Source organism: Octopus sinensis, linkage group LG10 (genome assembly GCF_006345805.1).
Source record: "Octopus sinensis linkage group LG10, ASM634580v1, whole genome shotgun sequence".
NCBI lineage: Eukaryota > Metazoa > Mollusca > Cephalopoda > Octopoda > Octopodidae > Octopus > Octopus sinensis.
This window is the reverse complement of record NC_043006.1, coordinates 63,877,104-63,892,452: the sequence shown is the minus strand read 5'-3', so window position 1 is coordinate 63,892,452 and position 15,349 is coordinate 63,877,104. Positions and strand designations below refer to the sequence as shown.

The 15,349-nt window shown below is 39.7% G+C and overlaps 1 protein-coding gene across 1 annotated transcript; it reads right to left on the bottom strand.

Annotated features, from left to right (window-relative positions):
- Positions 1-6,433: 6,433 nt before the first annotated feature.
- On the bottom strand, positions 6,434-7,781 carry LOC115216616 (histone H2A). Its single transcript, XM_029786096.2, has one exon. It carries the CDS (start codon positions 7,725-7,727, stop codon positions 7,350-7,352), a length of 378 nt encoding a protein of 125 aa, XP_029641956.1. The 5' UTR covers positions 7,728-7,781; the 3' UTR covers positions 6,434-7,349.
- Positions 7,782-15,349: the final 7,568 nt, after the last annotated feature.

Sequence of the window (15,349 nt, the reverse complement as noted above, 5' to 3'; positions counted from 1 at the left end):
GCCCTGTCGGGCAGTTTTTAAGCTAGCTCCTGTGGAGGGCTCTTCATTGGGTTTTGAGCCCAATAATGACACTTCATGCATTGAGTACATATTAAATTTTATTAAACTTGACCAATATTTTTCAAGCAATGTACAATTTTTGTCAAGCAATGATATAATATGCAAAGCTTCACGATAAACAACATATTTTGTTTTCCCATTCGGGGAGTGGGGTAGGTCAGTACAATTTTATTCTGTCTAACCTAACCTCTTTCTTTCTCTCTCTCTCTGTTTCTGTTGATTGTTTTCAACCATCACCGTCACCAATACCACTATAACTGCCATTCACACACCATTCAGACTTCTCATGCCACCACCGGCAACACTTTTGACTTCGCCACCTTCCCCTTCACCACTGTCTTTCACATTCCCTACTATCACCATCAAGTTTGACTGCCTCAGCTACCACAACCACCACCACCACCATTATCACCATCACCTCTGCCTCTATTACAACTACAGCTCATACTATTACTACCACCCCCCTCCCGTCACCATCTCAACTGTCAATCCACTATCACCCTCACCTTCACTGTGCCTTCTATTATTCTTACCCCAGCAAGAGGAGTAGAAGAAGTGTCAATGAATAGTGAGAGAGGTAGTTAAGTGTGACACACTGACACACAAATTTGTTTTGGCATTTATTATTATAGAAGACATTCATGCTAGAGAGCCAGAGGGGATTTCAGCCAGGTTGGTATCAAAAGGGTTAAAGTAAAGGAGGAGAGTGGATTAGAATAATAAATGGAGAAGGAGGTGAGGGAAGTTATTAATAATGTGGAGATGAAAGTTGAAAAACCTTTATATATTTCAGGCTTAAGGGCCCATCTTCAAAGAAATGTGCATCTGAGTAGATCCTGCCATTTGAATAGCCAGATGAGCAGTGACCCCGTTTTAGTCTGGTGTTTGTGTTAGTGGCAGTAGGTCTGCAGGTGATTCTGTTGTTGTGCCACAGAGGTTGTGCCATAGTGGATTAGCTGAACTTTGAAAATGTCAGAGTTGGTGCTACGTGAAATTTGATTCAGTTGTTTGTACTTTTCAGTCTAAATCCCACCATATCCATCACCTGGTTTAATTCATCACCACCAGGCACCTTGGTCTCCAGTGAGAGGGAGATACTTTCTCCATCTCATCTCAGAGGTCTAACAAAATTTGTTCATCACTATGCAGGTATGGCTGTGTGGTTAAGAAGTTTGCTTTCCAGCCACTTGGTTCTGAGTTCAATCCTACTGTGTGAAACCATGGGCAAATCAAAGCCTTGTGAGTGGATTTGTAAGAAACCCATCATATACAGACATATATAGAGGCGTGGCTATGTGGTAAGAAGCTTGCTTTCCAACCACATGGTTCCAGGTTCAGTCCTACTGCATGGCACCTTGGGCAAGTGTCTTCTACTATAACCTCGGACCGACCAAAGCTTTGTTAGTGGATTTGGTAGAAACAAACTGAAAGAGGCCCATTATCATCATCATCGTTTTAACATCCGTTTTCCGTGCTAGCCCGGATTGGACGGTTCAACCAGGGTCTGGGAAGCCAGGAGGCTGCACCAGGCTCCAGTCTGATCTGGCAGTGTTTCTATAGCTGGATGCCCTTCCTAATGCCAACCACTCCGGGAGTGTAGTAGGTGCTTTTTATGTGCCAGCAGCACAGGAGCCAGGGGAGGCTGGCATCGGCCACGTTCAGATGGTGCTTTTTACGTGCCACTGGCACAGGTATCACAACTACAATTTCCATTTGATATTTATTTTGATGTTGATGTACTTGACTCAATAGGTCTCCTCAAGCACAGCAGGTCATTCTGCAATCCAAGGTACTTTGGATGGGCTGGGGCTATGCGAAACTGGTGCAGGAAACAGCCATGAACTCACATTATTTGTTGGGTCTTTGCAGTCACAGCATATCTCCAGAGTGGCACTTCTTCACACATCTCTCCTCACCCATCCGCAGTACATGACCATACCAGCGCAAACGTCTCTCTTGCACACCACATCTGACGCTTCTTATGTCCAGCATTTCTCTCAGGGTGCTTACCCTCTGTCGTGCGCGCACACTGACATTACACATCCATCGGATCATGCTAGCTTCATTTCTTTCAAGCCTACGCATGTCCTCTGCAGTCACAGCCCATGTTTCACTACTGTGAAGCATGGCTGTTCGCACACATGCATCATACAATCTACCTTTCACTCTGAGCGAGAGACCCTTTGTCACCAGTAGGGGTAGGAGCTTTCTAAACTTTGACCAGGCTATTCGTATTCTAGTGGTAACACTCTCTGAACATCCACCTCCACTACTAACTTGGTCACCTAGGTAGCGGAAACTATCAACTACTTCTAGTTTCTCCCCCTGGAGTGTGATAGAATCTGTTTTCTGAGTATCTGTGATGTCTATTGCCCCTGTGCATCTGCCGCACATGAAAGCTATCTTCTTGGTTAATTTTCCTTTGATGTTGCTGCATCTCTTATGTGTCCATAGCTTACACTGGGTACATCTTATGGAGTTTCTACCTACACCTTTTCTACAGATTGAGCAGGGCCACCTGCCCAAGAGGGTGTGTGATGAGTTCGCCTTCCTGCTTACTATAACTTTGGTCTTTGCTACATTTACTCTAAGGCCCTTTGATTCTAAACCTAGCTTCCACACCCGAAATTTCTTTTCTAGTTCTGGTAATTATTCTGCTATGAGGGCCAGGTCATCAGCGTAGAGGAGCTCCCAGGGGCAACCCGTCTTGAATTCCTCTGTTATTGCCTGGAGGACTAAGATGAATAGAAGGGGACTAAGGGTTGAACCTTGGTGCACTCCTGCTTCTACCCGGAATTCCTCACTATACTCGTTGCCAATCCTAACCTTACTAACAGCCTCTCTGTATAGGGCCTGTACAGCCCTTATCAACCATTTGTCAATCTCCAGTTTTCGCATTGCCCACCAGATAAGGGATCGGGGGACCCTGTCAAAGGCTTTCTCCAAGTCCACAAAAGCTAAGTAGTGGGGTTTATCTTTAGCTAGGTATTTCTCCTGCAGTTGTCGAACCAGGAATATGGCATGTGGTGCTTCTACCCAGAACAAAACCAAACTGCATCTCATCTAAGCAGACTCTCTCCCTAATGAGATGGACTATGACCCTCTCTGTGACCTTCATCACCTGATCCAGCAGTTTAATACCCTTGTAGTTATTCCTATCTAAAGCATCACCTTTACCCTTATGTACATATATATACATATATGTTTGTGCCTCTGTGTTTGTCCAACCACTGTCACTTGACAACCAATGTTGGTGTGTTTATGTGCCTATAACTTAGTGGTTCAGCAAAAGATACTAATAGAAGTACTGGGCATACAAAGTGTATATATGTATATATTTATACATATATATATTTAGGTAGTGTTTTGCCTTTGATGCCATGTAAACGAGCATCCCTGTCATACAAGCAGTGTCCTTCCTTCATTTCTAGTCTTGCATGAAAATGTCTGGTCTTGGAGAAATATTACCTTGCTTGGAAAAAGGTGAGCATTGATGACAGGAAGGGCATCAGGCCATAGAAAAAAATCTGCTTGAACAAATTCTGCCCAAAGCTATGCAAGCATGGAAAGAAGATATCCTTTCCTCCTCTAGGCACAAGGCCTGAAATTTTGGGGGAGGGGGCCAGTCAATTAGATCAACCCTAGTATGCAACTATACTTAATTTATTGACCCCAAAAGGATGAAATGTAAAGTTGACCTTGGCAGAATTTGAACTCAGAAAGACAGATGAAATACTGCTAAGCATTTCGCCCGGCATGCTAACATGTCTGACATCTCGCCACCTTGAGAATAAACAATATTTTTCTCTACTCTAGGCACAAGGCCCGAAATTTTGGGGGAGGGGGCAGGCAATTAGATGAAACCCCAGTATGCAAGTGGTACTTAATTTGTCTACCCTGAAAGGATGAAAAGCAAAGCCGACCTCTGCAGAATTCGAACACAGAATGTAAAGACAGACGAAATACTACTAAGCATTTCGACCGGTGTGCTAACGACTCTGCCAACTCACTGCCTTTGGAAATGTGGATATTGAAACAATGATGATAATGATGTTATCTCTTTGTTGAACTGCTATGTTACAGGGCAAAAGGTGACAACATAACTTCAGCTTCTTGAATGGTGCAAACATCAACACACACACACACACACTCACTGGTCCACACAGTTTCTGTTGACTAATTTTCCACTCACAAGTTATTGGTCAACTTCAGGCTTTGGTAGAAGACATTTGAGCGAGGTGTTGCATTATGGGATTGAACTGGTTGATTAAGAAGCAGTTTTATAAACTTCACAGTAACACCTGCCTACATTTTACATACATCAACACACACACTTCACCTGTGGACGTATACATTATACATGTGTATAAATACACACAAATATATAAGAATTTATGAATATGAGTGTATATATATATATATACACACATAGAGTTGTATATATGTTATAGGATATATATATATTATACATGTGTATATAAACACATATATATGAATTTAGGAATACGAGTATCTATACACACACATATATTCAGTATAGTGTTGTATATGTTATAGGCTATATAGTGTTGTGTATATACTTCTCTCTCTCTCTGTATATATATATATATATATACACATGTGTGAATATACACGTGTTAGTATTCATGTGTATGCATCTGTCACTGCCATTATAGCAGTCTCCAGCAAACAAAAAACACCTGTGTGTGTGTGTGTGTATATATATATATATACATACACACACACACACACATACACATAAATGCACTCATATATATGAGAAAGAGAGGGTAAAGACAGAGAGACAGCTATGTATTGATTGCAGTATAGCTATTACTTTTAGCATATCAAACCACCACCAATTGATGGATGAGTTTGGGGAAAATGGCTATAAATTCTCTTACCACCATCGCAGCTTAATCAGTTAAACCAAAACTTATTTACTTGTACATAACTCTAAAATTGACTGAAATATCTAAATATTAATCTCAGCCGAAGTCAACTTTGCCTTTCATCATTTTGGGGTCGATCTAATTGACTGGCCCCCTCCCCCAAATTTCGAGCCTTGTGCCTAGAGTAGACAATGTATAAATATTAATCTAAAGATCTATGAATTTCCTTGGCCCAAGGCAACCCTTTCCAAAGGGTATGGAATTCTTACCTTTAGTATAGAGGGTTCCCAAACGCCTGATATAATCAATTAAAACCCAGTCTGTATATGAGAGCTAACTTTATTTTATTTGGTAGCTCCAAATATAATTTCAATTTGGGGAGGGTATGAAGAGAAGTGATTAAAAAAAAAAAAAATCAGCTAAGTAGTCAAGCAAGTTTTTTTTTTTTAAGCAGGCTTAGCTATGTGGTTCAGAAGGTTGTTATGCAAACATTGAGTTTCAGATTCAATCCCATGTTTAGCACTTTAGGAAAGTGATTTCTATAACCATGAGTGAAACTGGTAGACAGAAATGAATGAAGCCCATTGTGTGCATTATATATATATATATATATATATACACACACATACACACACACGCGTGCCAGATAGATTCTTGCAACCCCCCACTACCAGTGCTTGACAACCGATGTTGGTTTGTCCCTCGTAACTTAGCAAGAGACTGATAAAATAAGTATCCGATTCGAAAAAAAAAATCTCGTAAGTACTGCGATCATTTTGTTTGACTAAATTCTTTCGAAGCAGTGCTCCAGCATGACGGAAACAAGCAAATGATAGAATCTATAGATGTATGAAAATACTGTATTGGTCCTGGGAGAAAACAGCTTGAAGGATACAAGGTATGCAAAATACCAGCTGGTACCACCACACTGAAGGAGGACCGGTTCGCACTTATGACGCAGTATTATTTTTTAATCATAGAAGGTGGACAGAAACGGTTATTTCAATAAAGAGAATGAATAAAAGGAAAACTCAGCCGAAATCAGAAAAAAAGTTGATTATAAGACAGACAGAACAAAAAAAATTACAGAATATAGAAGAAAAAGATGAACTTATTTTTGTTTTTAAAGGACATATTGAAGTGATACGTTTACTAGTTTAAATTCAAATTTTGAACTGTGTTATATATATATATATTAGTTGTGGTCGGTCTATGGAGTTCGCATAAAGCGTTTAGCTTTCTTCAGATCGGTCATTAGGGTCTAAAGAAAAACCGTAAAGCTAAGCGTTTTATGGCCGCGAAATCCAGGGTAACCCCACAGACCGGTCGTTAATTATCTTTAATTACTCTACTGCTTTTATAACTTAGAATCTGTTTCTCTTTCGGATTTATGATTTACTGACAATATGTTTGTATATATATATGGTTTACATGTGAACAATCGACACGATATGAACTCGCAATGACAATATGAATAATAATGACCATAACAAAAACTTTATTTGCCGAAAAACTAAAAAAATCGTTACGTTGAAACTCTTACAGAATTAAATGGGCAGAGAATATTGGCAATTGCAAAAATGCATGTCTATTAATAAAAATGGACAGAACATTGGTACAAAGCCATAGGGATGTCTTCTTAGATTGTAAACTCGAGCTTGAATTGAGCCAAATATCGAACCTAGAAGAATGTATGAAATATATATTTTTGTAAAACGTACATTATATAAAATATTCCGTGTTAAGTTCCTGTGTGATCAATGAAGATACTTGGTCCGATGCTGGGAAGAGAGTGGAGGTGAGAATGTTTACATTTATAATATTTGTTTACAATTAAGACAAAAATCACGTGTAGTAATAAAGAGGAGAGATTGTTGTGTATAGAATGAATGGTGTTTATATTGGTTCTATGGAGGTGGAATTATTATATCTGTAAGAGGGTCACACAGCACAAAAAAAAAAAAAAAGACGAAAAAAACATTTAGCACTGATCTGTTTTCGGAAAACATCTTTTTACGATTCCAAGCTGAATAAGCTCTTTTCTGTAATATACAGAATCAAAGTCAAAAAAGTTCAGAATGTTAGTATCACATTTGTTCCCCTATTATCCTCTTCTGAAGAAAGATGAGGGAGGTCTTGACCCTAGAAAAAGTTATTGGTCTTAAGTCTTCGAGGGAAAAAAAGTTCTTTTAAGTGAAAATACTGAAGAGAGTCAAGTGAATTTAAAAGGCATGAAATATAAGTGAAAAAAAGTATATCGCAAAATGACGATAGGGACCATGACAAAACTTTCATGAAGACATGGGTGGCCCTTAGAAGGGCCGTTGGATTGATTGATGCTTTAACAGCAAGATTGGTGCCACGACTCGTTTCTTTTTCTCCATTTCTTTTTTTTTTTTACTTGGCAGCCTTCTGTGTCTTCTTTGGTAGAAGGACGGCCTGGATGTTGGGCAAGACACCTCCCTGGGCAATGGTCACTCCAGACAGGAGTTTATTTAATTCCTCGTCGTTGCGGATAGCCAACTGCAAGTGACGGGGGATGATTCGAGACTTCTTGTTGTCCCTGGCAGCATTACCTGCCAATTCCAACACTTCTGCGGCCAAGTACTCCATCACGGCAGCCAGGTAGACTGGGGCACCGGCACCAACACGCTGGGCGTAGTTACCCTTGCGGAGTAGACGATGGATCCTGCCGACTGGAAACTGAAGTCCGGCACGAGACGACCGGGTCTTGCTCTTTCCCTTCACTTTACCTCCTTTACCACGTCCTGACATATTTTGGTTTAGCTACGGTGTTTCTCAATTAACAACTGTAGTAAAATGGCTGAAATTTTCCTTTAAATACCTTCCGATAGGCTCCAGCCGACTGACGCTTACAAAAGCAATTTTAACCAATCAGTGTGCAGCTTAGACGCCACGGCTTGTATAGCGCGAGGAAGCATCGACCGTGCTTATTCATATAGCGTTCACAAAGTGAAGGCTCATACTGAGAAACATTTTAACCAATCAGAGATGCTAATAGACTATTCGGCTACGACCATCTATTGAAACACGTCTGATACTACAAACATTAGTCCCGCCTTATTGATGTCAGTCAGCATGTAAAATTATTCTAGCTGTTGGAACTGCTACAGTACTTTCTCTTGTATTCTCTCTCTCTCTTTGTTCGACATGATGGTGGTTGCGGCAAATGTTATTACTGAGAGACACAACTATCTTATTTAATTAATGCACAACTCAATTCCTCTGCCGCCTTCTTCCCTCCCACCCCTTACTTCCTTTGTGTTTTTTTTTGTTATCTTCGTCTTGCGTTTTACGCATCTCTAACTTGGCGCGCGTGCTTGTATGTATATATATATTATAAAGAGATATGTATAGGTAGTGGTGTGACTATGTGACCACAAGTTTGCTTCCCAACCACATGGTTTCGGGTTCAGTCCTACTGCGTTGTACCTTGAGCAAGCGTCTTCTATTTTAGCCTGATCCAAGCCTTGAGAGGGGATTTGGTAGACAGAAACTGTGGAAGACTGTCGTGTGTGTATGTATATATATATATATATATATGTAAACCAAAAAATAAGCAACAAGAATGGATCATACATATATATATGTATGTGTGTATATATATATATATATACACATATACATATGTGTGTGCGTGTATATATATAAGTATATGTATATATATATGTGCATATGTATGTATATATATGTGTATATATAAATTTTTTTACTTGACTGACCATGCTGGAGCACTGCCTTTAGTCGAACAAATTGACCCCAGGACTTATTCTTTGTAAGCCTAGTATTTATTCTATCGGTCTGTTTTGCTGAACTGCTATATATATATATATACATACATGTGTGTATACTTATAAATCCAATACATGTGTGTGCACTAATATATTTGTATGCTTTTTCCATGCTTTCATGGATAGAATGAGATTCGTTGAGGTACTGAATACCTTTTGGAATAATTTTGTTACCAATTTTCACCTGTTTCCAAGCGAGGAAATATTTTTCATTAATTTGAATGTTTTCACAAAAGATTGCAAGCAATCGGTGCTTATATGACGGTTGTGTATAACATTCACTGTATGACAGAGAAGCTTGATTTTAGATTTAAAAAACAAGGAGACACACACACACAGGCATACACTCATACATAATTCAAAAATACACGTATACACACATACATTCATAGTACACTCATACATACAAGCATACACACATATTAATACTCTCTCACACACACACACGCATTAATTGATGTATATATATATATGCACACATGCATTCATACATACATAGACACATTAATTCATACATATAAGCATGCACACATAAATACATATATATATATACAACAGGCTTCTTTTCCTTTGGCCCAAGCTGCTGCATTATGGGATTGAACTTGAATCAACATGGTTGTAAAGCAAACTTTTAAACTTTACAACCAGGTCTATCATTTCTTAAGATTTATTGCTGTAATAAATGTTTTAAATCTTTTATCTTTTACTTGTTTCAGTCACTGGACTACAGCCATACAGAAGCACTGCTTTGGAGGGGTTAAACTAATCAACCCCCAGGACTTATTTTTAAGTTTGGTGCCACTAGTTCCACATAAAAAGCACCCAGTACACTCTGTAAAGTGGTTGGCATTTGGAAGGGCATCCAGATGTAGAGATTTTGCCAAAACTGACAATGGATCTTGGTGTGGACCCTGGCCTTGCTGTTCAACCCATGCCAGCATGGAAAACGGATGTTAAATGATACTGCTGATGTACTTGTTGAATTGGTCTCTTTGCCCAAAATCTAAGTTACAGGTGTGTAAACAGATCAAAACTGGTTGCCAAGCAATGACAGGTGGAACGAAGGCCTTTCATTATCTGACATGTTCATAACCTGAAACTATTTCTCCTTGAGAAGAAAGCATGGCAAGGCCAAGCAGGGATATGTATGCACCAAGCAAAAGCTAGACAGCAACTGACACATTCCTGCTGATAATCCCAGCTTGTCACCAGTCACTGTTGTCAGCTTGTGTGTTCATTACTCAGGCAATGTTTGTCACCTGAGACATTTTATGTTTGAAAAATTATTCATAAACCGATTTGTTTGTGAAAAGTGGTATTCATAAACCAAGGCACAACAGAATGTGTGTGTGTATTTCTATTGGCCTTCACACAGTTGCCATCTGGCAGGAGTGGCTGTGTGGTAAGAAGCTTACTTCCCAACCACATGGTTCCAGGTTCAGTAACACCTTGGGCAAATGTCACAAAACCTTGTGAGTGGATTTGGTAGATGGAAACTGAAAGAAGCCCATTGTATACACATATATATATATATATATATATGTGTGTATCTGTGTTTGTCCCTACCATCATTGCTTGACAACTGATGTTGGTGTGTTTACATCCCTGTAACTTAGCAGCTCGACAAAAGACACTGATAGAATAAGTACTAGGCTTACAAAGAATAAGTCCAGTGGTTGATTTGTTCAACTAAAGGTGGTGCTCCAGCATGGCCGCAGTCAAATGACAAACAAAAATAAAAAAAGGCATTAGTTAGTCTACGGTTATTGTAGAAGATACTTGCCTAAGATGCCATGTAGTGGGACTGAACCTGAAACCGCATGGCTTGCAATACGAGCTTCTTCGGAACAAAACCATAGCGGTACCTACAAAGCTTTTTTTCCTTCCTATTTCTTCTTACATTCACAAAATAGATGTTTGCAAGACTGTGGGTAGAATTCCAAGACCAAGCAGTGCATTGTGTTCAGAAGCAAAACACTTAATTTCACGTTGGTCCAGTCCACTCAGCTGTAAATGAGTAACACTGCAACATACAAGCTTTCTGGTTAGGGAGGATATTAGATCTAAAGCTAAAACGATGCAAAGCGCATTGTGACCAGTGATGTATAACAACATTCAATAGTCTGATCGATCATGTGATCGCATTCCCAAAGTGATTTTAGATACAAAACAGTCTTTTTAATCATTTTCTTTTTTTAACTTTTCAATTTGTAAATGACTTTTATGGTTAATATCTAGACAGACTAAAACAGCGAGCTGGCAGAATCATTAGCATGCTGGGGAAAATGCTTAGTAGCATTTTGTCCATTTTAATGTTCTGAGTTCAAATTCTAGTACGGTCAGCTTTACCTTTTATTTTTTCAGGGTTCATAAAAATAAGAACCAGTGGAACATGGGGCCCACTATATAATCAACAAGCCCTGTTCCCCTAGTTTTCCAGGCCTTGTGCCAAAATTTGAAACCAATATTTGGAAAAGAACTTTATTTCAGATAGTATAACTTAAAAATTTAGATTTATTTTCAAAAGGAAACAGTTTTAAAGAAAGAAAATACTATTTCAGCTTTACTGGAGATATAAAGTTCAAACTGTCTTTGCTAGAATATATAAGAAAATTTCCTGTCTGATCAGTAAATCATCATTATCGTTTAACATCCGTTTTCCATGCTAGCATGGGTTGGATGGTTCGACCAGGGTCTGGGAAGCCAGGAGGCTGCACCAGGCTCCAGTTTGATCTGGCAGTGTTTCTACAGCTGGATACCCTTCCTAATGCCAACCACTCTGTGGGTGCTTTTTACGTGCCACCAGCACAGGGGCCAGAGGTGGCTGGCAACAGCCACGATTGGTTGGTGATTTTTACATGTCACCAGCATGGAAGACAGTCAAGGCGGTGCTGGCATCGGCCATGTTCAGATGGTGCTTTTTATGTGCCACCGGCACATGGTGGCTGCCCTTCCTAATGCCAACCACTTTACAGAGTGGACTGGATGATTTTTTTGTGACACCTACACTAACAAGGTCACCAAGTAACTTGCAAGACAAGATCCTTTCAGAGGGGGTAGGTGTTGAAGGAGATGGCTTTGTGCCAAGTGATGAGGGGTTAGAGTGTGACAGAGGGACAGGGGCAAGTGTCTTGCTGCAGAGAAGATACATGGTTACCCCAGTTAGAGGAAGAGAGAGAGAGAGAGCAAAAGTGAGAGGGAGCAAGAGAGAAGATGGTGATGTACGAGGGTATACTCTCAAGGTACTTCATTCCATGTCTTCCTGGGTCTCCTTCTTTCACAGGTGCCATCCAATTTCAGTGATCAGTACTTCTTTATACAACTGTCTTCATTTATATGCATCACATGTCCAAACCAACATAATCTTCTCTCTCGCATACTGCATCTGATTCCTCTTACACCTAACTTTTCTCTCGGCACATTTGCACTTTGTTGTACAAGCACACTAACTTCATTGCTCTGTAGTCTACTCATATCCTCTGCATTCAGAGCCCATGTCTCACTACCATGGAGTATACTGTTAGTAGACAAACCTCATACAGTCTGCCTTTCACTCTGAGAGAGAGTCATTTTGTTGTCAGCAGAGGTAATAGCTGTCTGCACTTCCTCCATCCTATTCTTATTCTAGCAACAATACTTTCTGAGTATCTTTCATCACTGCTAATTTGGTCACCTAGGTAACAGAAACTATCTACAACCTCGAGAGAGTCTAATTTCCATGGGTCCTTAGTGCTCATTGTTCCTGCAAATCTGAAGCAAACTTTCTCTGTTAACCTACCTGTGGTTTCACTGTACCTCTTGTGCCTATAACTTCTACTGGGTGCGAAGAATGGAATTTCTTCCAACAATTCTTCCTACATACTGAGCATGGCCGTTTACCCAACAGAAAGAGAGTTTTCTTGCTAACAGCAACTTTGGTCTTCACTAGATTAACTTTAAGGCCCTTTGATTTCAGGTTTTGCCTCCATACATGAAATTCCTTCTCCAATTCTGCTATAAGAGCAAGGTCATCAGCATATCAGTCATACAGTTTACGTAGACATATCTGTATACAAAACATAACTTGCAGTGCTGGCTTTGAATTCTATAGAAAATCTATAAACTTCCAAGAGAGAATATTGCACTGCTAACACCAAGTAAAATACAGTATTGACTTGTAAATCTGTAACATATTAGGTAGTACATTATGGTTGCAAAACGAAATAGTGTCCATGTAGCAAAATATATATATACATATATATAATCATTCCATTGAAATCTTATAAGCTGACAAAGTAAAATGAGTTTAACCTCAGGCATGGTGAGAGCCACTGATGAGCTTTAAGCATCAAAATGTGAAATCATTGGTGATCTAGCTCTGTCTGCAAACGTAGGGAGTTTGTCTCCCTTGTCAGCTCATTAAGACAGTGTTTCTGTGGCTATTGAGCTGTTTTGACTCTTATTTCTAGCAATGCTGGTGCTCATTAGTGCCCTTCTTCACTTTAGCGACGTATATATGTTTATGTATATATATATATATATATACATACACACACACACACACACACACACATATATATATATATATATATATATATATATATATATATATATATATATATATATATATATATATATGTCGTGATAGTTGCATAAACATGAGTTTCTATTTCTCCATTTTACATTTTCTGCTCTTTTCTCTCCATGTCTGTTCTAGCTTTCAAAAGAAGAGTGACTGCTTGAAATGTAAAAAAACATTCTTTCCCAAGCTATTTCCCACTGTTTGTTTATTTTAATCTCATCTTTGTGTTTTATTTTTTTTTGCACCACTTACTCGCATTGTTAATGGCTTCGAAAAGTGGGTTGGTTTAGATTTTCTTATCCTATCTATGTTTAAAATCACCTCATGATAGTGGGTGTTTTTCATAATGTAATTGTAATGATAAAATTATTTATCAATAAAAAGATTATGCTGAAACAAATGTTTTGAATGTTTAAACTCAACTCCACTTGCGTTCTTATATATATATATATATACATATATATACATATATATGAACCACTTGGTTCTGGGTTCGGTCTCACTGCATGGCACCTTGGGCAAGTGTCTTCTACTATAGCTTCAGGCTGACCAAAGCCTTGTGAGTGGATTTGATAGACGGAAACTGAAAGAAGCTCATCGTACATATATGTGTGTGGGTTTGTGTGTCTGTGTTTATTCCCTCAAAATTGCCTGACAACCGATGCTGGTGTGTATACGTCTCTGTAACTTAGCAGTTCGGCAAAAGAGACCGATAGAATAAGTACTAGGCTTACACAGAATAAGTCCTGGGGTTGACTAAAAGAGGTGCTCCAGCATTTGCTTGACAAATGGTGGTACTCCAGCATGGGCACAGTCAAACGACTGAAATAAGTAAAAGAGTTTGAGTAATATATATATATATATATATATATATATAGATAGATATGCTGTGCTTGAGAAGACCCGACAAGCCAGGTAAGACCATAACCCGTGGCCTATGCCAGTGGTGTAACCAGTCCACTTACATGTACCTTTCCTTCATTGGACACTAAACTCTGCTTGTGAAGACCTGTTGAGGCAAATGAAATTGAAATCAAATTTGATGACAGTACCGCATGACTGGCATCCATGCTAGTGGAATGTTAAGAGCACCATCCGAGTGTGATTGTTGCCAGGGTCACTGACTGGCTCCCGTGCCGGTGGCACACAAGAAGCACCATTTGAGTGTGATCGTTACCAGCATTGCCTTACTGGCACCTGTGCCGGTGGCATGTGAAAAGCAACATTCGAGCAAGGTTGTTGCCAGTGCCGCTGGACTGGCTCCTGTGCAGGTGGCACGTAAAAAACACCATTTGAGCATGGCCTTTGCCAGTACTGCTTGACTGGCCCTCATGACGGTGGTACGTAAAAGCACCCACTACACTCTCGGAGTGGTTGGCGTTAGGAAGGGCATCGAGCTCTAGAAATTCTGCCAGATCGGATTGGAGCCTGGTACAGCCATCTGGCTCGCCAGTCCTCAGTCAAACTGTCCAACCAATGCCAGCATGGAAAGCAGAAGTCAACCGATGATGATGATGATGATGATATCATCCTCATTTAACGTCTGCTTTCCATGCTGGCATGGGTTGGATGGTTTGATAGGAGTTGGCCAAGCAGAAGACTGCACCAGGCTTAGTGTTTGTTTTGGCATGGTTTTTATGGCTGGATGTCCTTCCTAACACCAACCACCCCCGTGTATATATATATATATATATAACGGGAAAGTTTACGAAAATAAACAAAAGACGAAGGCAGGTGAAGTACAAACAAACAAATATATTACTATGGTGCTCAGGAATAGAAATAGAACAAGTCTTTTACGTTTTGAGCCTACGCTTTTCGACAGAAAGATACACAGGAAAAAAAAGGAGAGAAAAAATGCGTGTAGGAGCTAACGATCTATCATGGCATATATATATATATTCATTCATTTAATGTCTGTTGTCCATGCTGGCATGGGTCGGACAGTTTGACCAGGGCTGGCAAGGTGGAAGGCTGCACCAGATGCCAGTCTGATTTGGCATGGTTTCTACAGATGGATGCCC